This window comes from Podarcis muralis, chromosome 16, assembly GCF_964188315.1.
Source record: "Podarcis muralis chromosome 16, rPodMur119.hap1.1, whole genome shotgun sequence".
NCBI lineage: Eukaryota > Metazoa > Chordata > Lepidosauria > Squamata > Lacertidae > Podarcis > Podarcis muralis.
In genome coordinates, this window is record NC_135670.1 from 35,958,746 (window position 1) to 35,984,674 (window position 25,929).

General features: G+C 47.0%; 1 protein-coding gene across 2 annotated transcripts in view; it reads left to right on the forward strand.

Annotated features, from left to right (window-relative positions):
• The first annotated feature begins 375 nt into the window (after nucleotides 1-375).
• Nucleotides 376-25,929, forward strand: part of SLC15A4 (solute carrier family 15 member 4) — an 84,754-nt gene continuing 59,200 nt past the window's right edge. The window contains exons 1-4 of one of the 2 annotated variants that reach the window (XM_028709354.2): nucleotides 376-1,473; nucleotides 19,014-19,309; nucleotides 20,204-20,378; nucleotides 20,667-20,744. In XM_028709354.2, the coding sequence (XP_028565187.2) occupies nucleotides 895-1,473; nucleotides 19,014-19,309; nucleotides 20,204-20,378; nucleotides 20,667-20,744 (1,128 nt within the window). In that variant the 5' untranslated portion in view covers nucleotides 376-894. The remainder of the gene's footprint in view (nucleotides 1,474-19,013; nucleotides 19,310-20,203; nucleotides 20,379-20,666; nucleotides 20,745-25,929) is intronic. The other variant, XM_028709355.2, reaches the window with a different exon arrangement.

Consider the following 25,929-nt stretch of genomic DNA (forward strand, 5'->3'; position numbering starts at 1 on the left):
TCCAAGAAAAAGCGTGACTAGGGTATTGCGACAGTAACTCACGCGGCAACGCTCATTCCATTGATAAGACCGCGAGTTGCCATTGACAAAAAAAAAAACCCCACCATGAAAAGCAAGGGCATTGGGCGAGCCAAGCCACGCCCCCGTTCGCTCGCACCTGCCTCAATTAGCATATTCCCCCTCCTCCCTCCCCGGAGCGTTCTATTTTGCCGCGGCTAACCACGTGAGGGCTGAACCTGGAAGGGCCTCCCTTCTGTGAGCGACCGCGCGGCGCGGCCAATCAGCGAGCGCGAATCCCCAGCCCTGGTCGGGAGGGGGAGGAGGACCTGGGCATTCCAACAGCCGAGAGAAGTTGGCGGGCGGAGGGAGGGAGGGCAGCGCGGAGCTCGGAAGGGCCGCCGAGCGCGAGGGTTCGGCGGGGTCCGGTTCGGCGAGCGCGGCGGGGAGGGCACGGGTAGCGGAGCAGCCGCGCCGAGGGAGGCGCCCTGACCGGGGCGAAGTCACGAGTTCGAATCCCGGGTGGGGCAGTTTGGGGTCGGGTGGGTGGAGCAAGCAGGGGGGGTTTATGGGGAACAGCTGAGAGCCGGGGGGAGAGTGGGGGATCCAGAAGTTAGCCCTGCCCTGAAAGAAAAAAAAGAACCCCCCCGCCTTCCACAGGAACCCCAAAATTGTGACAGGTTCTGGGCAGCTTAGGTAGATCTGGGCTTGCAGAGTTCTGGATTAGCAGATTTGGGGAGCAGCTAGGTCAGGAGGTTGGGAGGCCCCTGAGAGTGTGAGCAAGTTGGAGGTGTTTTTTGGGGGGGGGGGGTTCAGGCTAGCTGTAAGTGGCCTTAGTCCCTTAGACTGGGAGGTGCACTGGAATTTGGCCAAGGCGTTTAGATTTCCCGGCGCCCCATGGATGATTCAATGGAGAGGAGCCCCCTCTTAGGAGGGGGAGACCAGCGGGGCCCACCAAGCTCCCCCAGCGCCAGCGCCTTCCGCGGCCGGCGCCTGGCCTGCGCCGCGGTGCTGCTGGCGGAGATGCTGGAGCGAGTGGCGTTCTACGGCATCACCTCGAACCTGGTGCTTTTCCTCAACGGGGTGCCCTACAACTGGGAGGGCACCCAAGCCAGCCAGGCCTTGCTGCTCTTCATGGGCGTCACCTACCTGGTGTCGCCCTTTGGGGGCTGGTTGGCGGACGCCCTGCTGGGCAAGTTCCCCACCATCCTGTTCAGCATGGCAGTCTACCTGCTAGGCATGCTGCTCTTCCCTGCCATGGCTTACTCCACCACCCGCCAGTGGCTCTGCGGGGAGATGCCCTTGCGGACCGTAGAGAACTGCTCTGTGCCCGTGTCGCCCAACATCACCCACACCCCGTGCCAGCTGCAGGGAGCCAACCGCTATTGCCTGGTGGCCAGCTTCGTGGGACTGGTTCTTGTGGGAGTCAGCGTGGGCTCCGTCAAGGCCAACATCACGCCCTTCGGAGCCGACCAGGTCGAGTATTTTTAATTTACCTTTTCTTTGTTTCCAAGAGATTTGCGCTGCATGCCGCAAGGCTGCAAATAATAATAATGCCGTTTCCTGGAGAATAAAGCAGTTCAGTATTTCACTCAAGAGCGACTCTTTTAAGATGTTTAGATAAATAAAAATAATTTATTAAAGATAATTAAGATGAAAAAGCAGATTAAGACACCTCTATGTGTCTGAACGAAACGGTTATATCAGACACCAAAAATGTGTCAAAAGTATCAGACAAAGCGGTTATATCAGACACCAAAAAATTGTGGTACAGAAAAGGAGCTTGCTTGACGTCGATAGGCAGGGAGTTCCAAAGTGTGGGTGCTGTCATTTTTTACCTTTTTAAAAAAATGTGTAATGAGTATTATGGGGCACCTGTAACAACCAAGATTTGCAGATGGAAGTGATCAAATGGGTATTTGTGAGGCGAGGCTATCTGCCAAGGAAGCTGGTCTTTGCTGTTGATAAGGAAGCCACACTTTGCTATAGGGAAGATGAATGAAACATGGCCCTCCGAAACTTGCTTCAGGCCCTCCCCAGCCACTTCTGTTATTGGCCCTGCTCTGCACCCTCCATTCATGTTTTTGCCTGGAGTTGGAACGTGGCCCCTGAACTCTGATCACGCCTCTTGCTTGTTTGGATAGATGATAAGAGTGTATGCAGGAAGTCACTTATTGTACGGAAGGTAGGGGGGCAATTGTTGCTCTGGTCATCTTCTGCACTGGCATCAGAAGATACTGTGACGCTTTGGGATGAAAAAAGTCCCCCACTTGCGCCTTGCGGTGAGGTCATATCTGTTGACACCAGCAAAGCACAGATGATCGAGGAGATGGAGCAAGTTCCCTTGTGAGCAGAGGTTGCAGCATTTTGGACTTTCCTTGTGTAGAGAAAGGGCAAGCAAGATGCGTACAAGTTTATAAAGTTATATATGGTTTGCAGAAAGTGCAAAGAAGAAAGTAGCCACAATGAGGATGTTGTGCTTCCAGTGTCAGAGGTATCTGAATAGCATTGCAGGAGGGGAGAGTGTCTTGTGTTCATGTTGAACAGGCTTCCTCAAACTCGGCCCTCCAGATGTTTTTGGCCTACAACTCCCATGATCCCTAGCTAGCAGGACCAGTGGTCAGGGATGGTGGGAATTGTAGTCTCAAAACATCTGGAGCCAAGTTTGAGGAAGCATGATGTTGAACTCGCAGGCTTCCCAGAAGCATCTGGTTGGCCACTGGGAGAACAGGATTCTGGGCTAGGTGGGCCACTGGCCTGATCTAGCAAGGTTCGTCTTTTGTTCTTACGTTAGATGGATTTCCTGACTCGATATTGCTGATGGTGTATGTATGGATCTGGCTTCTGTTGACCCATGTCATTAGTTCGGCTAGCCCAGGGCTGCCAGTTCCACCTTGCTTTCACTTTTCCAGGTCTCAGGGGAAAGACCATAGACCAGGCCTTTACGTGCAAAAAGCTCCAGGTTCAGTCCCTGGCATCTCAGGGTACGAGGATTTTTCAAGCTTTCAGGAATGTGCTAATCCTCCTAATTTTGAAAACTTGATGCAAAATGTTGTCATCTATTTGATAATGTTAGAATATGTATTGTTGGCATCCCTCAGCCTCAAGAGACAATGGAGGGTGCCTCCAAAGTCAAACCGCTGGAAGGAGGAGTACAAGGCACCATCCAACCAACTTAGGGACTTCACACCGGATTTCCTTAGCCTGTTCTTCTCCTGATGATGACCACAGTTTTCCTTCCCCTACATGGGCTTCCTTCCCAGGTAGATGAGCCCCACCTGCCCCTCACTTCCCTTTACAGCACATGCAGAAACTGCCTTCTTTGACCTTTGGACCTGCTGTTGGTCTTGTCTGCTCAATCCCCAAAGTCACCAAGGGGTTTGAGACCCATCGACTCCCCTCTGCTGGTTTAGCTGGCCAGTTGAAGCTGTTCCCAGGGTTCCTGAGCTCGCTCTATCCTCTATGTAACAACCCTTTACAGTGGTACCTTGGGATGGGTTAAGAACTTAATTCTTTCTGGAGGTCTGTTCTTAACCTGAAACCATTCTTAACCTGAGGTACCACTTTAGCTAATGGGGCCTCCCACTGCTGCGCAATTTCTGTTCTCATCCTGAAGCAAAGTTCTTAACCCGAGGTACTATTTCTGGATTAGCGGAGTCTGTAACCTGAACATAGCTGTCAACTTTGAGATTTGAAAATAAGGGACCAGCAGCCTTGAAAATAAGGGATCAACAGCCTCACTTGTTCCGGGGACAGTCTACTGGATATCTAACAATCCGGAGTAGCAGCGGGAAACGGTGCTGGAATAAGGGAATTTCCCACCAAAAAAAGGGAAGGTTGACAGCTATGAACCTGAAGCGTCTGTAACCTGAAGCATCTGTAACCCGAGGTACCACTGTACAGTCATACCTCAGGTTACAGATGCTTCAGGTTGCGTGTTTTTGGATTACGGACCTGCCGAAACCCGAAAGTACCAGAACGAGTTACTTCCGGGATTTGGCGGTTGCGCATGCGCAGAAGCGCTGAATCTCAACCCGTGCATGCACAGACATGACACTGTGGGTTGTGAACGCTGCGGGTTGTGAACGTGCCTCCTGCACGGATCACGTTCACAACCCGAGCGTCCACTGTAGTTATTTGAAGATGGCTCTCAGTCTCCTCTTCTCCAGGTTGAACATAGCCAACTCCTCAATAGGCTTGGCTTGCAGACCCTTAGTCATCTTGGTTGCCCTCCTCTGTCTGCACACGATCCAGCTTGTCCCTATCCTTCTTAAACTGCAGTACCCAGAACAGGACACAGCACTCCAAGTGGGGTCTGACCAAGGCAGACTAGAGCAGGACTGTTAGTTCCCTTGATCAGGACATTAGACTTCTGCTGATGCAGCCTAGAACAACATTAGCTTTTTTGGCTGCTGTATCACACTGTTGACTCGTTGGAAGCCTGGGGTCTACTCAGACCTCAGATCCTTTTCACGTGTCCTTCTGGCAGTGAGCCCATGACCCACATTGCTCAAGAAATGCAAGTCTAAACCAGGGCTTGCTGACGTGGTGGACTCAGGATGTTGTGGACTTCAGCAGGTCAGAATATGAGTTGAAGCCCCAAACATAGATGGCACCAGGTTGGGAGAGGCACATGGAATTCATCCCTATGGTCTTTGGCTCCACATGACATTCATTCAACACTTCAAGTGGAATTTCCTTTGCATAACCAGTGTGTGTGTGTGTGTGTGTGTGTGTGTGTACACACATCAACTTCTAAGACATAGGTATTTTCTTCCTGTTTGGGAAAAGGCTCTGTGCAAATAAAAAAAAACCCATCATGCTCTTTCACCAGCAGAATCTCAGCAAGCAGAAATGTCAGTGGTTGCGTATGTCTTGCAACACACACAACAAAGGACACAAAGCCTTTGTTCTACGGACTTGTGTTTGCAATGATAGGAGGAAGTTTTTGATTTGCTCAGATCTCCTCAGACCGCCGTGATTGAAAGGGAGGCAGGGAAAGAAAAGGAAGATGACATGCTCCAAATAATCTTGATTGAATAATACGGTGCATACTGAACACATAGCAGTTCAAACAAAAGAATGTTAGCTGGATTATAAACCGGGTGGCTGTCGAGAATCCCCAAGGGAGGGAAGTGGGACTTGAGCAGGAAGCAAACAGGAAATAGTTTAATGAAGGAGTGGATAGTTAATAGGATAATAAAGTATTGGATATTAACCTGTTTCTTCTACCCCATTGTTTTCTACTCTTTGCTGCCCAATTGCCTGGGGTTTTCCTCTTGCTGCACTGGACTCTCAAGAGATAAAGATGAGAAATGTTTTGGGTTTTTTACAAGGGAAACGGCAGGGTGAGTGAGGTCTGTCTATCGTCCAACTGAACATGCATTTTTTCCTATGAAGGAAGGTGCAGTGTGAACTTAACCTTTTGATCCAGATTTAAAACAAAGCTGCCCCATCGCAACTGAAGTACAGTATTTTGTTCAGGGGAAGTAGCCTTCGAATCATGTCCACGGAAACCCTACGCATAAGAGGACAACAAAGAACACAGGAACTCGATGGCTCAGACTAAAGGCCCGTCTGATCTAGCAAAAGCATTCTTTGCTTGCATTTCTGCACATGTTTGCCTAGGAGCAAGTTAACTCTGAATTTGAGGTGGCTTATTTTTTTGCTAGCCGTGCAAAAGATTGGGCCGTGAGCACATCACCACATCTTGCGTCAGCGAAGGCCATGCCGGAAGGTGTGCAGATGGAGCAGCCTTGTTTTCTGCTGCTCCAGAGGGTAGGATCTGGACCAATGGATTCAAATCATAAGACAGGCAAATTCCAACAAGACATTGGGAAAAACTACCTGATGGTAAGAGCTGTTGGATGGTGGAACTGACGCCCTCAAACTGGTGGACCCTCTTTCACTGGAGGTTTTTAAGCAGAGGTTGGATGGCCACCTGTCACGACTGCTTTAGTTGAGATTCCTGCATTGCAGGGGGTTGGACTAGATGACCACGGGAACCCCTTTCAACTCTTCCATTCTATGACTCTATGGTATAGCACCTACTTTGTTTTTGTTTTTTTAAATATTTTTATTAGTAATTTCAACATAACATTTTATCAAAAAACATATCATCCTTAAATTCCCCCCTATTTGTTTCCCTCCCTCCTCCCCCCAAAATAGCCCCCCTCCCCTCCCCCCCGACTTCCCTCAGCTCCTCTCTCTGGTTTATCAACGTATGTTATTTTCTGCATGTTACAAAACTGTACAGATCCTTAATTTATCTATCTAGATGTTATCAATAAGAAGTTTGTGTATGTTTATTCAAAACCTACCAAAGAGTCCAGTTCATTTTGTTGTTTCTTTAAATACTTTGTAAAGGGTTCCCATTCATCTTTAAAATCACAGTTATCCTTGTCATGCAGCTTGTGTGTCAGTTTTGCCAATTCTGCGTAGTCCATCAATTTCTCTTGCCACAGTTCTTTGGTCGTTCTCCATTTCCTCGTTCTTCCATCCTTGTGCTATTAAGACTCTTGCCACCATTGTCACATACATAAAGATATTTTTCAGTTTCCTTGGCAGGACTTACTTTTCCTACAATCCCTAACAAAAATGTTTCAGGTTTTTGACAAATGTTAGTTGGAGCATTTTCTTCAACTCATTATATATCATTTCCCGATTATTATTATTTTTTTCTACAGTCCCACCACATATGAGGTATAGCACCTACTTAGCATGCAGAAGGTCCCAGGTTCAGTTCACAGCAGCTCCAGGTAGGTGTGGGAACACCTGTAGAAAGCTGTAAAGAGCTGCTGTCTGTGTTTGTGGACAGTACTGAGCTAGATAAGCCAATAGCCTTTTTAATATAATGTGCCTTCCTCCGTTTTCATACCATGTGGCATAATGCTTTTTGGACATCAGTGTTGTGGGTGATACATGGTGTGCAAGTGTGTGTGTGTGTGTGGGTTCAGTCCCTTTCTCATCAGACATTTTATTTCTGTATTTTTGTGATGGAATTCTGCCCATCTTAGCACATCAAATGCCCCTACGATACCTTGAGTCTCAAAAATTAGATCATTGCCCTTCCATCTTGGAACAGTCAAAAGTTGATTTGTTTTGTTTGTGTCCAGAATAGTTTATTGCTCTGGCATAGCTCTGGCCCCCGAGCCCCAAATACCACTTGTTAATCAATGAGGCATAGTAACTTCCACTACAGGTTTGACCTGCGAAAGGTTTTTGAAAATCCCATCTATTCCCAGAAGATGGGTGCTTGTGTCAAGAGAGAAATAATGCCGGTGGTCGCTTTAATCAGAACTTCAAAATGGTGGATGCAAACACGAGTGATTATTACTGGAGTGCACCATGGAGAATTTAGGGCGTAATTTTCATCCTTGGATTTTCATATACCCTTCCTTTCCCTGCCTTGTTTCATGAAACACCAGCACTGTGGTTTGTTTTGTTCAAAAGGGTCTTCTCCACCTCCCAGGAGCAACCAAATGTATTTTCATTGATGACTCTTCCTTGGAATAAAGACTTGAGTTCCTGCAAGGCTGATTTGTTGGTAGCTGTGCAAGGATCACCTTGAATCTCTTCCAAGCAAAGCCTAGACCTGCCTTTCCCAGACTGGTGCCCTCCAGATGTTGCTGGACTCCAACTCCCATCTGGAGGACCTCTGGGAAAGGCTGGCTGAGAGGGGATCTTCTATTGTTCCCTTTCATTATTGCAATTTCAGGAATTGAGGGATCAGTATGTGATTGCACATACAGGACGCGGGTGGCGCTGTGGGTTAAACCACAGAGCCTAGGACTTGCTGATCAGAAGGTCAGCAGTTTGAATCCCCGCGACGGGGTGAGCTCCCATTGCTCAGTCCCTGCTCCTGGCAACATTGCAGTTTGAAAGCACGTCAAAGTGCAAGTAGATAAATAGGTACCGCTCCGGCGGGAAGGTAAACGGTATTTCCGTGCGCTGCTCTGGTTCGCCAGAAGCGGCTTACTCATGCTGGCCACATGACCCGGAAGCTGTTCGCCGGTTCCCTCGGCCAATAAAGTGAGATGAGCGCCGCAACCCCAGAGGCGGCCACGACAGGACCTAATGGTCAGGGGTCCCTTTACCTTTTTATGTGATTGCAGAAGTTCCTTTGTGTGCTTGTCATTTTGAGACTAGCTTAAACTGCCCTGCATATATATATAGAGAGAGAGAGAGCGCGAGAGAGAACTACTTCATTGGGAATAGTATGCTGATTCAGGCATGATTTTTAGAATGGGACATGGCTGGACGTTGGTTCCCCATCTCTGATCTAGTTGTTGTTGTTATTCCCCACCTTTTCTCCTGACAGGGACTCAAGGCAGATTACAGGTAAACAAGAACTGCTAAATGAGGGTCTTTCCCCATCAATTCCTACATGATCTGTTGTTGTATTTAGTCAGAAATGCCAGAGATTGAACCTGGAGCCTTGTGCATTCGACACACGTGCTCTGCCACTGAAATACGGTCCCCCGTACACACACTTCTTAGTTTCAACCATAAATCACACTTTTAAGGACCTGACTTCTCCATTTCCATTGTTGCTGTGTGTGTTTCATTTCTTTAATTCCACTTCCCAACCCTGTTGGTTAATCGATTGGGTGTTCCCTGGAGTTTCCGGGATAGATGTGCGAAGAACTGCTAAATCTTTTCAACATCGTTCATGTGCCATTTTATATGTGCGCAACACTGTTGGGTTATAAAAAAAACACAAATAAACTTAATTTCGCTCTCATAAATTAACTAATGTGGATTTATGTGATAATGTGGGGAAACCCAGCCAGATAGGCAGGGTATAAATAAATTATTATTATTATTATTATTATTATTATTATTATTATCATTATTATTATTATTATTATTATTATTATTATTATTATTATTATTATTGCATAAGCCTCCCATCCTTCTCTCTGAAGGTCACTTTAACTGTCGTGTCTTCCAGCAAAGTATCCTGGGATTTGTAGCTTCTGAGACTTGTGAATTCTGCGGTGGCTCTTTGCCCTTCTCATCAAACTACAATTCCCAGAATCTTCTTGGGAGAAGGAATGACTTACAACTAGTGTGGATATTACAGAGTTCTCCCCTGCCCCACCAACATACAGTGGTACCTCAGGTTACATACGCTTCAGGTTACAGGCTCCGCTAACCCAGAAATAGTGCTTCAGGTTAAGAACTTTGCTTCAGGATGAGAACAGAAATTGTGCTCCGGCGGAGCAGCAGCAGCAGGAGGCCCCATTAGCTAAAGTGGTGCTTCAGGTTAAGAACTGTTTCAGATTAAGAACAGACCTCCAGAACGAATTAAGTACTTAACCCGAGGTACCACTGTAATTCAAATACCTAACCACAGTATGACTTAGGGTTTTTGAAAATATTTTACTGTAGTTTTCTAATGCCGGAAATGTGTGTGCAAGCACATAAGATAAAAATAAAGTAAAGGGACTATAAATATGTAAAAAAACACAAAAAACTAATACAGAACGTAAAGAGAAAACAGTGTGGAGCATCTGACAATCTGGCCTGTTAAAATGCTTCTTTCTTTGCTGGCTTGAGATTTGAACCCAGGTTTCCTGGACGCACAAATCACTGCTTTTACCTAACAAGCGGCAGGACAAATTGTACATTAGTCATGGCGTCTGTGGGGCGTGTTACATAAAATAAATATATGCGAACATTTCCACCTGCCTACATTTCCAGGAACGTGTCCTGAGGTGAAGGGTTGACTCAGTCAAAGAGCTTCGTTCTCAAAAAATAGGCTTGGGACTGTGATGTCCTCTTCATCGGCTGCTTCCCTTTTTTGAGCAGCATTGCACTCTGTCCATTTCCTGTTCTTCTGTGTGATACGTTTTGTCCCCCCCCCCCCCAATCTCTTGCAATTCTGAATTTAGCCCATTCGCCTATGAGGAAGCGAAACTGTCCTTAAAAGACAAGACATGCCAGTCTGAATGTTCAGCTCTGGCAAATCAGGCGGTTCTTCTGCAGCACCGCTGAAATGAATGGGGAACGGTGGCTGCACCCGTCTCATTATTAATTGTTGTTGTTGTTGTTTAGTCGTGTCCGACTCTTCGTGACCCCCTGGACCAGAGCACGCCAGGCACTCCTGTCTTCCACTGCCTCCCGCAGTTTAGTCAAACTCATGTTACTAGCTTCAAGAACACTATCCAACCATCTCGTCCTCTGTCATCCCCTTCTCCTTGTGCCCTCCATCTTTCCCAACATCGGGGTCTTTTCCAGGGAGTCTTCTCTTCTCATGAGGTGGCCAAAGTCTTGGAGCCTCAGCTTCAGGATCTGTCCTTCCAGTGAGCACTCAGGGCTGATTTCCTTCAGAATGGTTCGGTTTGATCTTCTTGCAGTCCATGGGACTCTCAAGAGTCTCCTCCAGCACCATAATTCAAAAGCATCAATTCTTTGGCAACCAGCCTTCTTTATGGTCCAGCTCTCACTTCCATACATCACGACTGGAAAAACTATAGCTTTTACTATACGGACCTTTGTTGGCAAGGTGATGTCTCTACTTTTTAAGATGCTGTCTAGGTTTGTCATTGCTTTTCTCCCAAGAAGCAGGCATCTTTTAATTTCATGGCTGCTGTCACCATCTGCAGTGATCACGGAGCCCAAGAAAGTAAAATCTCTCACTGCCTCCATTTCTTCCCCTTCTATTTGCCAGGAGGTGATGCGTCCAGGGGCCATGATCTTCGTTTTTTTGATATTGATTTTGATTAATTAGTTCATCATTATTATTATTTATGTGAAGACAGGCTCTGGCAGATTGAGCAGACAAGACTAATAGTGGGCCCAACAGTTGTCTGTCTGGGCCAGATTCAGCCCAATCACCTTCTAAATCTGGCCCACGCATGGTCCAGGAATCAGCATGTTTTTACCTGAGTAGAATGAGTCCTTTTATTTAAAATGCATCTCTGGGTTATTTGTGGGGCCTGCCTGGTGTTTTCACATGAGTAGAATGTGTACTTTTATTTAAAAAGCATCTCTGGATTATTTGTGGGGCATAGGAATTCGTTCATTTTTTTTTTTTTCAAAATATAGTCCGGACCCCTACAATGTCTGAGGGACAGTGGACCGGCCTCCTGCTGAAAAAGTTTGCTGATCCCTGGCCATGAAAGAGGTTTCTGCATGTGTCATAGAGGGGGCAGAGGGGGCTCATTCATAGGGTGTGTGGGTGTGTTATTGGGTTGTTGTGTTTATTTTAATTATATATTTTGTGGTTTTATATTTTGATTTTTTTTCTGTGAACTGCCCTGAGACCTCCAGGTATAGGGCGGTATATAAATTCAATAAATCATCATCATCACCATCCACCTGGGAAGGTAACCCATCCAGCAGAAGGAAAATGGATCCTAAACCTCTGCTGCCCTGTGGAATAATTTCAGGACAAGAAAAGGCTCAGGAGGAAACCCTACACAAGATTAAACTGTCGCAAGGAAGAATGCTAACTTGTGTGTGAAACTGGCTGAGCGCAATTTAGTTCTGGAACTTTAAGCAAATTCCTGCACCCAGAACATGCTCAGAGCCATTCATAGAATTATAGAATCATAGAGTTGGAATAGACCACAAGGGCCATCGAGTCCAACCCCCTGCCAAGCAGGAAACACCATCAGAGCACTCCTGACATATGGTTGTCAAGCCTCTGCTTAAAGACCTCCAAAGAAGGAGACTCCACCACACTCCTTGGCAGCAAATTCCACTGTCGAACAGCTCTTACTGTCAGGAAGTTCTTCCTAATGTTTAGGTGGAATCTTCTTTCTTGTAGTTTGGATCCATTGCTCCGTGTCCGCTTCTCTGGAGCAGCAGAAAACAACCTTTCTCCCTCCTCTATATGACATCCTTTTATATATTTGAACATGGCTACCATATCACCCCTTAACCTCCTCTTCTCCAGGCTAAACATGCCCAGCTCCCTTAGCCGTTTCTCATAAGGCATCGTTTCCAGGCCTTTGACCATTTTGGTTGCCCTCCTCTGGACACGTTCCAGTTTGTCAGTGTCCTTCTTGAACTGTGGTGCCCAGAACTGGACACAGTACTTCTGTGAGAGGTAGACTACAGCACCCAGAATCCTTTGAAAGGGAGGGGAATGTGCTTTGAATCTGCTCTAAAGATTTAGTGTGTACACTGCCTAACTCTTAACCGCTCGCCTGCACTGCTGTTGCTCCTCTTCTCAGTAAGGAGTTGCAGAACAAAGTTTGAAAAGCACTGCTTTAAAAATGCATCTTGCGCCTTCTCTATTTCCTTCCCTTTCTCCTGTCCATCATATTTTTGTAACCCAATTCATTGGAACCAATGAGTGGGGGAAATTGGGTGTAAGCACCCGGGTGACACAGGGCTCTTCTTCCATGAATGTTGTTAAATGCAGAAATAAACAACAACCGTGTTACTAAGCAATGGCGTCTGCCCAGCAACCATCCCGGGTTTGCTTTTCACCCAGCCTCCTTGGCACGGGTGCCAAGCTGGAGGAAACGGGACACTTTAATTCGATTAAAAGCAAGTCATGCTTGTTATGGAGCGTGGCCTGGGATTAATATCATGTTGCTCTGCTAAATGCAAGTATTGCATAACTGGAAAAGCTTGAAGGTTTGAGCAAAATAGATCCCCAGCGATGATTCAGCAGGAAGATCGTTCTGAATTCTGCGTTTCGTTTCATTTTTTTTCCTTGCTGAGATGGAAACTCAGGAAATTTAGCAACTGGTGCAATGACCGGGCATAAGAACTTCAGTTAGTCATCAGTTCCAAGCATACATCTCTGTTTAAAACTAGCATCTTGGGCTCTCCCTGTGTGTGACTATCCCTGTAACAAATGTTGTTCTCTTAAGGGGTGATTCATCCTAAACAGAGATGGCCTGTGAGTCTCAGACATATTTTGGGCATGTGCTGAGTAGAGGAATGCAGTCCAAAGGCGCATTAGCAAAGTATCTTCAGCTGCCGTTATTATTTATTATCTTCCATCATTATTTCTATTTATCACCCTCTCCTCCATTATAACGTCTGGGGCAAGGAGGTTCCGGGAATTTTGAAAGGATGCTGACAAGCTGGAACTTGCGCCGAGGGTGGTGGATGACCAAGATGATGAAGGGGTCTGGAAACCAAGCCGTTTGTGGAATGGATGAGGGAGTTCGGTAGGCTTACTGTGAAGAAGCCCAAGAGGTGATATGAGAGCCATCTTCAAACATAAGAGCTGCTTGACAGTAGAATGGATCACCTCCAAAGATGCTCCTTCGTTGGAGGTTTTTAAGCAGAGGTTGAATGGCCATCTGTCAGGGATTCTGTTGCCATGATTCCTGCATTTTAGGGGGTTGGACTAGATGACCCTTGCGAGAGAGAGACTTCTTGGTGGCTGCTCCCAGACTTTGGCACTCCCTCCCTGGAGAAGCCAGACTGGCTCCCTTCTTGCTGTCCTTCCTCCAACAGGTGAAGACAACCTTGTTCCAACAGGCAAGCGCACAGCTTTTAATGGTGCCCTGCTGTTTTTATTATAAAGTGGTACCTTGTTTACTGAACAGCTTAGTTGTTGAACAAATCGGCTCCCGAACACTGCAAACTCGGAAGTAAGTGCTCCGGTTTGCGAACGTTTTTTGGAAGTCGAACGTCCAACGCAGCTTTCATTCGAGTGCAGGAACCTCCTGCAGCCAATTGAAAGCCGTGCCTTGGTTTTTGAATTGTTTCGGGAGTTGAATGGTCTACTGTAATTAATAATAATATGTTATTGTAGTTGTGATAGATTTATTAGATTGTGTGTGTGTGGTTAGATAAATCTAATTCTCTCATTGTTGAATGGGTTTTGGAGTTTTTCTTTGTTTTTAGTTGTTCTTTTATCTGCAAGCTGCCTTGGAAAAAGGGTGGGGTTTAAGTAAAAAAAAAAAGGTAAAACAACAACAACATTCTTCCTGATGTTTAGTCTGAATCTGCATTCTTGTAACTTGAAGCCATTACCTCAAGTCTTACCCTCCAGAGCAGGAGAAAGCAAGCTTGCTCCATCTTCCATGTGGCAGCCATTCCAATATTTGGAGATGGATCTCATATCTCTTCTCAGCCTTATCTTCTCCAGACTGAACACCCCCAACTCCCTCAACCGTTCCGCGTAAGACTTGGCTTCCAGCCCCTTTGCGGGGAGGGGTGGTGGTCTCAGAGGTGCGCCTTGCGTCTTCATTGTGTGGCATAGACACTTAAAAAGCAGCTAAAACAAAAAAGGCCCTTTACCATGAATGGGGAGAGTGGTCTTCCACATGAGGGGGGTCCAGTGCATGGGGCCCCTTTTCACACCAGCCAAACTTCAGCTGGTGAAGCGGGGAGGCCACTGGCCAGTGTGTTTGCGCATGGACCAGCCACTGGGGTTGTCGGAAGTGCCCGGGGGGGGGGCACCACACAGCCCCCAGATCGAGACAAACCTCTCCGGACGTCTTCCTCTGGAACGCAGCACGAGATGGTCATAACTCTTCTGTCCCGTTGCGCAGCAGCGACACATAACCGAAAATATGTGCACACTCAAACAGCAGAGTAAAGCTGGAAGCTGAGGCTATGTGGTGTGGCATTTAAGTAATTTATTAAGCAATACAGTGGTACCTCTGGTTGCGAACAGGATCCGTTCTGGAGCCCTGGTTGCAACCTGAGCAGAACGCAACCCACATCTGCACGTCTTTGCGTGGCGGGTCACGATTTGCCGCTTTTGCACATGCCGTGATGTCATTTTGATCGCCTGCACATGCGCGAGCAGCGAAACCCGGAAGTAACCCAGAAGCAATCATGGCGTCCTCTCACATCTTCTTCAAAAGAGAGAGAAAAAGTAAAAAAAAAACACAAAAGTACAATACAGTGGTACCTCAGGTTAAGTACTTAATTTGTTCCGGAGGTCCGTTCTTAACCTGAAGCACCACTTTAGCTAATGGGGCCTCCTGCTGCTGCCACGCCACCGGAGCCCGATTTCTGTTCTCATCCTGAAGCAAAGTTCTTAACCTGAAGCACTATTTCTGGGTTAGCAGAGTCTGTAACCTGAAGCGTATGTAACCTGAAGCGTATGTAACCTGCGGTACCACTGTACAACGGAAGAGATAGGACTGGCTTCTGTTTCCCACACTTTCCAAGCATGGAATGTAAACACAGACATGTGATGTGACAATCACACATCCAGCAACGGGAGAGAAGGGTGGGTGACTCAGGGTGTGAAGCCCCATGTAGCTCTCATGCTTCGTTTCTGCATATGGGGGGGGGGGGAGCATTCATCTGAACCCCTGTTAAGAGATCCACCTTCATAAGCCAGCCAGCAGGGTACATCCATTGGATAGCCAAGTCATATTCCGGACAGCAGGCAGTGCAGACCCCTCACAACATGGATTTGGGGAGGGGTGGGTGAGATGCTCAGCTAGTGCAGTTCTTGCAAAGATACGGCTGCTTTAAGCGCACGCAGGTCTGAGCCTCGTTTCAGTTGTGAAATGTTGGGAGATTTACGGCAGCGCTATAAACTCTGGTCAGCAGGGAACTATATTTTGCATCTCTCAGTTCCTCCTCGCGGGGAGTTGCTGCACAGCTGCTCCTCGGTGGCTTCCCGGAATCGCTGCGGTCTTTCGCCGAGGTGGCAGAAACAAAGGGTGGTAGAGCACCTGCATGCAGAAGGTCCCAGTTCATTCCCTGCCACCCCCAGGTTTAGGAGGGGAGAGAGACTCCGGTCTGAAACCCTGCAAAATCACTGTCGCTCTGACTTCCTGCAGGTTCTGATTGAACGCTCCCCTGTATTTTTCCTCTTAGAATAGGGTTGGGAAAACTCAGGCCCTTGGTATACTCTCCTCAGGCCACACCCTCTCTGCCCCTTGCTTTGCACCCTCCTTGAGTGTTTTTGCCTGACTGGGATGTGTCCAAACTCTGGTCATGCCTCTTGCTTGCCTGAATGAGGAATGGAGAGGGATGGGGCAGCGTGGATAGAAACCAGCTTATGGTAAAAAAGGTAAAGAGACCCCTGACCGTTAGGTCCAGTCGCGGACGACTCTGGGGTTGCGGTGCTCATCTCGCTCTATAGGCCGAGGGAGCCGGCGTACAGCTTCTGGGTCATGTGGCCAACATGACTAAGCCGCTTCTGGCGAACCAGAGCAGCGCACAGAAACGCCGTTTACCTTCCCACCGGAGTGGTACCTATTTATCTACTTGCACTTTGATGTGCTTTCGAACTGCTAGGTTGGCAGGAGCAGGGACCGAGCAGCGGGAGCTCACCCCGTCGCGGGGATTCGAACCACCGACCTTCTGCTCGGCAAGTCCTAGGCTCTGTGGTTTAACCCACAGCGGTACAAAAGGTAAAATTTATGTTCAGCACTTGGCACACTTCTGCCTCTGCCCACCACTGGGATGTTGTCCCCAGATGGTCACCTGGAAAAGCATGCAGCCCTCAGGCTGAAAAATTCCCAATTCCTGATAAATGTTCTGATCTAGCTTTCTTCTCCCTGCCTTGCTGGTCTGTGTGTGCACAACTCGGGTTTTTGTAAGGAGGAAAGTTCAGTTACTGAACTGCATGTCAACAGTGTAATACAGTGTCCAAAAAAAAAAAAAAAAAAAGCACTAATGCTAATCTAGGCTGCATCAAGAGATGTATAATGTCCAGATCAGAGGAAGTAATAGTTCTGCCTTGGTCAGACCACATCTGGAGCACTGTGTTCAGTTCTGGGCACCACGGTTTAAGAAGGGTACTGACAAGCTGGAAGATGCACAGAGGAAGGCGACCAGAATAATCCAAGCGTCTGGAAGCCAAGCCTTTTGAGGAATGGTTGGGTATGTTTAGGGTGGAGAATAGAAGGTATGGTTGTTGTTGTTGTTGTTTAGTTGTGTGCGACTCTTTGTGACCCCATGGACCAGAGCACGCCAGGCACTCCTGTCTTCCACTGCCTCCCGCAGTTTGGTCAAACTCATGTTTGTAGCTTCGAGAACACTGTCCAACCATCTCGTCCTCTGTCGTCCCCTTCTCCTTGTGCCCTCCATCTTTCCCAATATCAGGGTCTTTTCCAGGGAGTCTTCTCTTCTCAAGAGGTGGCCAAAGTAGTGGAGCCACAGCTTCAGGATCTGTCCTTCCAGTGAGCACTCAGGGCTGATTTCCTTCAGAATGGATAGGTTTGATCTTCTTGCAGTTCATGGGACTCTCAAGAGTCTCCTCCAGCACCATAATTCAAAAGCATCAATTCTTCGGCGATCAGCCTTCTTTATGGTCCAGCTCTCAGAAGGTATGGTAGCCACCTTCAAATGGGCCGCCATCACTTCCCCCAAATATTCCTGGGAACTGTAGTTCAGAATGGGTGCTAAGACTTGTTAGGAGACACCTGTTGCCCCTCACACAGCTACAAATCCCAGCACCCATCCCAGCTACAAATCCCAGCACCTTCAAACAACAGTTCCCAGGTTTTTTTGGAGGAAGTCATGTGGAGGGACGGACCTGCAGCCCTCAAGGCGTTGCTGGAATGCAGCTCCCATCATCGCTGACCATTTGCCATGCTGGCTGAAGTCGAAGACATCGGGAGGGCAACAGGCTCCCAGCCCCTGGTTTAAAAGCTAGCCCACAATTGGTGGTGTTCTTAAACAGAAAACAAAAAACACTTGTGGTTGACAACCATGTGCTCAGGCTCATCAAGCTGTAGATTTCAATCTAGTCACCAGATATGTGCTTTTGAACATCGGAAGCAATTCCCTGCTAGAAAGGGGCTGCTTAGAGGACTTTGGTATCTGCTGGAGTCCTGCTGTTATGGCACTTTAATCTCTCGGCAGATGGGGCAGATAACCCCAATTAGAAAAGCCGGGCTGTTCTTAGGCTGCATTCAGACAGGACTTTTATTCCTGACATTTCCTTACCTGACCATTTCCATGTTTTACGTGATCTTTCACACATCGTGAAATCCACTTCTGGGAATCTAGCAGAAGCTCATCGCCCATGTTAACCCTGCAAAATCATGTGCTGTAACTTTCCTGCTGTTTTTTGTGGCTCACAGCATGTGATAGAATTTGGGGGACTTATTTTCCGGCATGCAGTTCCTTCCCCCTATTTTCATGGGGAACAGAAGCACACATGGACATAAGAGAAGGTGACATGTCCAATGGCATCTGCTGTGGTGCCTTACTGGTATGGATGAAATTTAGTGCGCCGTGGCTCTGTAGATCAATCAGACAGCTGCAGTTTCATAAGGCAATAGGTAGTAAAGGTAAAGGTACCCCTGTCCGTATGGGCCAGTCTTGCCAGACTCTGGGGTTGTGCGCCCATCTCACTCTATAGGCCGGGGGCCAGCGCTGTCCGAAGACACTTCCGGGTCACGTGGCCAGCGTGACATTGCTGCTCTGGCGAGCCAGCGCAGCACACGGAAACACCGTTTACCTTCCCGCTAGGCAATAGTTAAGGCAGTGCAAAAGGTACATTAGAAACCTGGGCAAAAGTACTAGCGTGATCACCAGGAAAACCAAGAAAACCCCAAGTCTGAATGCACCCTTAGATTCTTAAATCTTCTGTGGGTTCTTAGGAACATCACTAAGTTAATACTGACTTGCTTGTTATTTTATATACTGCCTGCCGTTTGAGGATCACAGGAAGGTTTACAAGACAGGCAACCCCTGTTTAGTGTGGAATTACGTCCTGAGGCACATGGCTCAGTGAAATCGCGTATATTTGAAGCACCATTGCAAAAGCCTGCAAGCACCCCGTTCTGCCCCTTTTTGTGACGATTTGGGATCGCTTTCTGGGACGGCGCAATAAGTGTGTGCATGGCTGAGCGTGTGTTAAACGTGTGAAAATGGGGCCTTGCCTGTATAAAACCGCAAACATACATAACATAGTAGCAAACAAACACAACTGGTCCCCCCCCCAAAAAAAAACCCACTTTCTCTGACGCTCCTGGATTTTCAGAAGCATCACAAATGCACTTAAAACTGAATGGGAATGCATTGCTCTTGATCAGGCGTTTGTTTTGGCAAATAGTTATTGACTTGTAGGTTGTTTTTTTACGGAGGAGATTTAAGAACAACAACAAACTCTCGTGCAGGTCAAAGACCGGGGCCCCGAAGCCACACGAAGGTTTTTCAACTGGTTTTATTGGAGCATAAACCTGGGGGCCATCGTATCCTTGGGAGGCATCGCGTACATCCAGCAGAACGTGAGTTTTGTCATCGGCTACATCATCCCAGCTGTTTGCATCGGGGTGTCCTTCGTCGTCTTTCTCTGTGGCCAGAGCTTCTTCATCACAAAGCCCCCTGACGGCAGCGCCTTCACAGACATGTTTAAGATTCTGGCTTATTCGTGTTGTTCCCGGAAGAGGCCTGAGGAATACTCCAGCAATAGGTAGGTAGTTGGGATTTCCCCTTCTAGGCAGTGTTCGAAATTTGCCAAGCACGTTTTGTGACTGGTGTGGGTCCAGTAGCAACTATGTGGAGATCTCTTGAGGCCATCTTGTGACTGTCCTTGCTGGGGCCTGATGGGAGTTGTAGTTCAGCAACATCGGTAGGGCCAAACCTACCCTAGAATGTGACAGGATGTTGGGAAACTGATTCATACGGATGCACTCACACACACACATTGTTCTTTTCAAGGGAAAGAAATCTTAGGCGAACTTAGTTGCCCGATTAAATAAGCATGAGTGTTTGCTTGTTATCTAAAGGAATGTCCTGCCTATGTCTAAGATAATGGAAGGCAGATTAACGACCCATAAAGTAATAATTTGTAAAAAAAAATTATACATAATGTTGAGAAGAATGAGCAATTAGCAGCCATGCAATAAAGCACACTTTGGAAGATTGAAAAGGCAGCAGTAGCATAAATAGGTTTAAGAGGTATATTCTGCAAATACTGGATGGAGAAGAACTTCAGCTGGTTGCTGCTGCAGAGTCTCTGTCTCAAAAGGGAAAGAGAGAGAGAAAGCATACTTGTTTTTAGATGCTGTGCACCCACATTGGAGAAAACGTAGAAAACATCTTTGGCTTTGGGAGCGTTTGGATGCCGTTTGTGAGTCAAGATGGCGGACTGAACCTTTCAAAGCCGCACTGATTTTAAACCCAATTTTGTATGATAGTTGTAAACACTGATTTCCAAACTGCCCTGATTTTTTTTGTTTGTTTCTTAGAACTCCCAGGCAGCACTGGGGATGGGGCTGCTAGTATACTATACAGGTTTCCCAAAATTTCCAGTTTTGCTGTGTTGCAGTCCTTTGGAACCATCTCCCTTCTTCCTTCTTTCAAGTAGAGACACCCAAGGGGTACTTCATCAACCAGCTCCCAAACAAAGCCTCTTCGAGATGGCCAAATCATCCCATGGAGGGCCATTCAGGGAAGATAAAGTTGAGGATGTGAAAGCGCTGGTCAAAATCATTCCAGTCTTCCTGGCCCTCATACCTTACTGGACGGTCTATTTTCAGGTTGGTGAATGGGGCCCAGTTCGGTTTTTGGTTCCTGTAGCAAGGGGGCTAGATTTGCCACTTAAACAGGCTGTTAGTGCAGAGGGCGAAAGTCCTTGACGTTTTGAGATGGAGCCATGGGTGCCAGTCATAAAATGGCTGCCGCAGGTGTGTGGCATGACGCGTCTAAAAAAAGTAGAAAAAGAGACAGGAGCACAAAATATGCCTGGTATAGTCCATCGACACCTGGGAGGGGCACATGTTCCGACCTCCAGCAGAATATAAACAATTTCCTTTCTTTCACTTCAGATGCAGACAACGTATGTCCTCCAAAGCCTGCACTTGAGAATCCCCCAGTTTTCAAACAGCACCTCAAACAGCCATACGGTAAGTGGTCATGTGGATACCCCTGTTTCCCTGCAGCTTGGCTTCCTGGGTTACAGTTGTATAGCATGCAGGTGGGATTGGGGGGGGGGGGGAGCTCGACGAAGAATCAAAACAGAAAGGGGAGCAGGCTCTGCCATTTAGTGGTCCAAGATGCAATCCCTTCTGCAGCGACCTCCTCCTCCTTTGTTGTAACTATAGGCAGAGATAAGAGACAACACTAATTTACTGATCCTCAGAAGCATGGGAGAGTGTTCTGGCATACTGTTAAAATAATAAATGGTACCATTGAACATTATCCTACCTTTTAAAGAATCCTTATCTATTAAGCCCCATCTGGAATATGCATTTAAAGCAGAATTATAACCACTCTGACTGTCCCCAAAGAATCTTGGGCGAGGGGTGCAGTTTGTTAAGAGTGCTAGGAGACCATTATCACCCTCAGAGCTAGAATGAACAGCGTAATTTAACAATTAATAATAATATTTATACCCCACCCATCTCTCTGGGTTTCCCCAGCTACTCTGGGCGGCTTACAACATACCTAAAAACATAATAAAAACATCAATCCTTAAAAACTTCCCAAAACAGGACTGCCTTCAGATGTCTTCTAAAAGTCAGATAGTTGTTTATTTCCTTGACTTCTGATGGGAGGGCGTTCCACAGGGCGGGTTCCACTACCAAGAAGGCCCTCTGCCTGGTTCCCTGTAACTTGACTTCTCACGGGGAGGGAACCGCCAGAAGGCCCTCAGCGCTGGACTTCAGTGTCCAGGCAGAACGATGGGAGTGGAGATGCTCCTTCAGGTATACTGGACCGAGGCTGTTCAGGGCTTTAAAGGTCAGCACCAACACTTTGAATTGCGCTCGGAAACATATTGGGAGCCAGTGAAGATCCTTTAGGACTGGTGTTATGGGTCCCGACGGCCATTCCCAGTCATCAGCCTAGCTGCCACATTTGGGATTAGTTGTAGTTTCCGAGTCACCTTCAAAGGTAGCCCCACGTAGAGTGCCTCTCCCCGGGGAACTCTGAGAATGGTAGCTCCGTGAGGATAAAGCTCAGTGGATGTTCCTTTTTGGTTTCAGGATGCATGCAAATGGACACTGGCAGACTTCCATGGGATTGTCTAGAATCATTCCCTCAGGCTCTCCCCCAGATATATCTCTATCTCTACCTCTATCGCTTATCTCTGCATATCTCTCTCTCTATACATATCTGGACTGGCATGTGTGGTGCCCATTTTAATAAAGTAGAAATTCAAACTCCACTGGCACACATCAAGATTGTGCCCATGTTACACACAGGGAGCCTTGGACCCACATTCAGGTTTAGTAATGCCCTTTTGATGACACCGTTCCTGCAGGTTGCTGAATGATTAATCAGTTTTGTTGGGAAGGCACAGAAGTTGGAAAGGCCAGGGGGGGCTCCTGTCTCTGTGGGCGACCCCTAGTCCTAGGCTCGTCCCCCCTTCCTAAATGGTTCAGCTCACCTCCCTATCACCCTCATAACCCAAATTCATAATGTATGGTGGTTTTAATGCAGTATTCATAAATAAGGCGTTTGATCCAAAAAGCTAACCTGCTTAATATTAAGATGTCAGCAACTCTGAGCAATTTGGAAGAACTGCATCACAAGGAGCCAGTGAACTTCAAGGTGGGTGGGCAGAACTTCCAAAGTTGTAAAGAAAGTTCTGAGTGTGTAAGTTTCAGGCTTGTATTTCAGCTTTGAATTCTGAGTGGCTGGGGTTTTTTTAAGACTCGTTTTAAGCCTGATGTTGCAACCAGCATCAACCCACTAAACCTCTAGGCCTGTATTTCGACTTTAAATTCTGTTTGGGGTTTTTTATTTTACTTCATTGGACTTGTTTTAAACCTGGTAAAGGTAAAGGGACCCCTGACCATTAGGTCCAGTCGTGACCGACTCTGGGGTTGTAGCGCTCATCTCGCTTTATTGGCCAAGGGAGCCGGCGTACAGCTTCCGGGTCATGTGGCCAGCATGACTAAGCCATTTCTGGAGAACCAGAGCAGCACACAGAAATGCTGTTTACCTTCCCGCTGGAGTGGTACCTGTTTATCTACTTGCACTTTGACGTGCTTTCAAACTGCTAGGTTGACAGGAGCAGGGACCAAGCAACGGGAGCTCACCCTGTTGCGGGGATTTGAACTGCTGACCTTTTGATCAGCAATTCCTAGGCTCTGTGGTTTAACCCACAGTGTCACCCGCATCCCTTTAAACCTGGTGGGTACTTCCAAATTCATGTAAGCAGTTGCATCAACCCACCAAACTCCTAGCATTGTGCTCTCCCCACCCCTGAGAAAGGTGTCACACCTGATTCTTTCAGGACCGAATGGACAGGGGTTTCCATTTCCATGACGGGTTCTGGCTGTCATGGTGTGGGCGGTACAGCACCAGAGTTTTTGCTACTAAAGGAGAGGAGAGGAACCTATGGCCTGCCAGATGTTGCTGGACTACAACTGCCTTCGTCCCTGACCATTGAGCATGCTGGCTGGGGCTGAGGGGAGTTGGAACTCGAGAACATCCGGGGAACCCGTGCACTACTGGCAACCCTCATTCGAAACCTCCTTCTCCGCAAGAGAAAAATGGATTCTCTACATTATTATTATTATTATTATTATTATTATTATTATTATTATTATTATTTTAAGAGCAACTCCTCTGTACAGCTGAGGCACTGGGTTGGACAGGGCGCCTTCCCTTGCCATAATTTCTTGTGCTGCAGCGTACTGGCCTACATTTTCTGAAGCGGAGTATTTAATCACCGTCATAAGAATCCACACAGGCTTTTAAGTAGACAGCCCTGGCAAGGTTTTCAGGTTTAAATCGGAAGCCTTTGTACCTCTGTGGATTGAACTTTCCCGGTGGTTGCTGGGCTGTGTGAAGTGGGCAGCCTTTTTCAGGTTCCAGTCGGCCTGTGCTATTGTCTTGTCAGTAGCAATTTTAATGAAGGGCAGAATGGCTACCATTGCCTCTGAGGGCATTTCAAGAAGGGTGAGGCTCAGAGGCTGAAACGCAGCCCATGTGTGTTTGCGTGTGCATAGATAACTTTATTATCATAAAAGACGTTGTGTACATGCCCTCTGTACATGCGACTTAACCTGTGGTGCTCCCACAATACTTCCATGCTGCCATAAATCATGTTTTGCAGAATGCTGTGGGCCGGTGCAGATGTTGCGTTATGTGACTTTAATGAGTTTGCAGCTTTGGGGAAAATGAATTTCTAATCTCTCTGCTTCCTTGGGCTTCTGTGCAAGGGGTCGGTTAGTGCTGCAGTTTGCTGCCTGCCAGATGGAGCCCAAAAGTGACATGGTCCTTTTGAGGAAGGGACGTGGCTCAGTGGTAGAACATTTGCTTTGCATGCAGAAGGTCCCAAATTCAGTCTCCTGGTGTCTCCAGGTAAGGCTAGGAGAGAGCCTTGCCTGTAACCCTGCCCATCAGTGTGGACAGGACTGAACTAGAGGGACCAAAGTTCTGACACAGGAAAAGGCGCTTTCTAGCTCACAGGTGTGGAAGAGAGGCCAGGCAGGAAGAGGGAATTTATGTGAGTTCCCATCAGCCTTGAAATGTGTCTTTATGAATCTGGCACAGGAGGCCTTCCAACTTACTTGCTCTATGCCTTTTGACTACTCAGCTGTCTCCTGCCTCTTCTCAAGCTTAAGGGCTAGACCCTTGGCTTTCCCTCATCACTTGTGTTGCCGATTTCCCACTTTCCCAATCCTGACCTTTTCAGCTCGTGCTGCCTGGCTGTTTTCTAGCTATAGAGGTCAATCTCTGCAAGAACTTGCGTAATGAGCATCTGATACCATGTTGGCGGCTTGGATGCTAGGGAGTTGAACAGGAGTGGGGACCTTTTTTCAGCCTGAGAGACACATTTCCTTCTGGACATCCTTTTTTGGGGGGTGTATATCAGTGGTGGGCAGGACCAGGGACAAAAGTGGGCCAAGCAATGAATATGATTTTTACTTTAATGTGGTAGGCTAGTTCCTACACACACTTGCAGCCCCTCCCTATCCCCCATATAGAAAACCAGGAGGCATTACCAGAATTTCAAGACACATTTCAGGTTGGCAAAACACTCAGCGGTGGTGAGAGGTCTAGCCTGGGACGGAGGAATGTAGCTGTGAATAACTCCAAAGGCCCGAGAGCAATGTTTTGAGGGCTACATTCAGCCCCTGGTCCTTAGGTTACACACCCCAGGGTTGAACAATCAAAATAATTAATCAAGTACAAATCAGGCGTACAACAAAATACTGCTCCTATTAAGGATGCCAGCCAGCAATGGCCATTTTCTAGAATACCGTACTTTTTGCTTTATAAGACTCACCTTTTCCCTCCTAAAAAGTAAGGGGAAATGTGTGTGCGTCTTATGGAGCGAATGCAGGCTGCACAGCTATCACAGAAGCCAGAACAGCAAGAGGGATTGCTGCTTTCACTGCGTAGCGATCCCTCTTGCTGTTCTGGCTTCTGAGATTCAGAATATTTTTTTTCTTTTTTTCCTCCTCCAAAAACTAGGTGCGTCTTGTGGTCAGGTTTGTCTTATAGAGCGAAAAATATGGTACCTTTCTAGAATACCTTTCTACCCCCCCTCCTGTTTTTTGTCCACCCACCCAAAAAATGGTCAACTAGTAATCTGTGCACAACAAACATGCTCAGGTCTCATTGGGCCAATTTGGATCCATCCCTTGGTTTGTTTGTTTTTTTTTTTAAATAGAAACTATTTTTTCTCATGCACAAGTAAAAAAATGTACTCTTTCGTCAAGCTTTCTCTGTTGGGCAGATAAAGTGTAACTCAAAATGTTTAAAGCCAACAGCAAAGACTATACTCGTGGGTTGTTGTTGTTTTAAAAAAGGAAGCCATAACATGAAAGTGCTTTCAAATGCCAGCCTTCCAAAATGGCCGGATCTCTGGTTTTTAATGTGCTGCCTTCAAAAAATTGAGGTGTTTACTCAAAATCAGAATTCAGCGCCTGGATGGTGCAGCAATAATCCTAGCATTCTGATTGATAATTTAAATGGCATTTCTTTCTCACATTTTGTCAAAATAGCCCTAGGGTTCTTAATAATGAAAGTTGGGGAAATGTTTTGCATTTTATTTCGTTTCTTAACATTCAAGGTGTGACTGTCGAAATCTGTCAGATACGCATAAAGTGAAATGCAACGTGCTATTTCGTT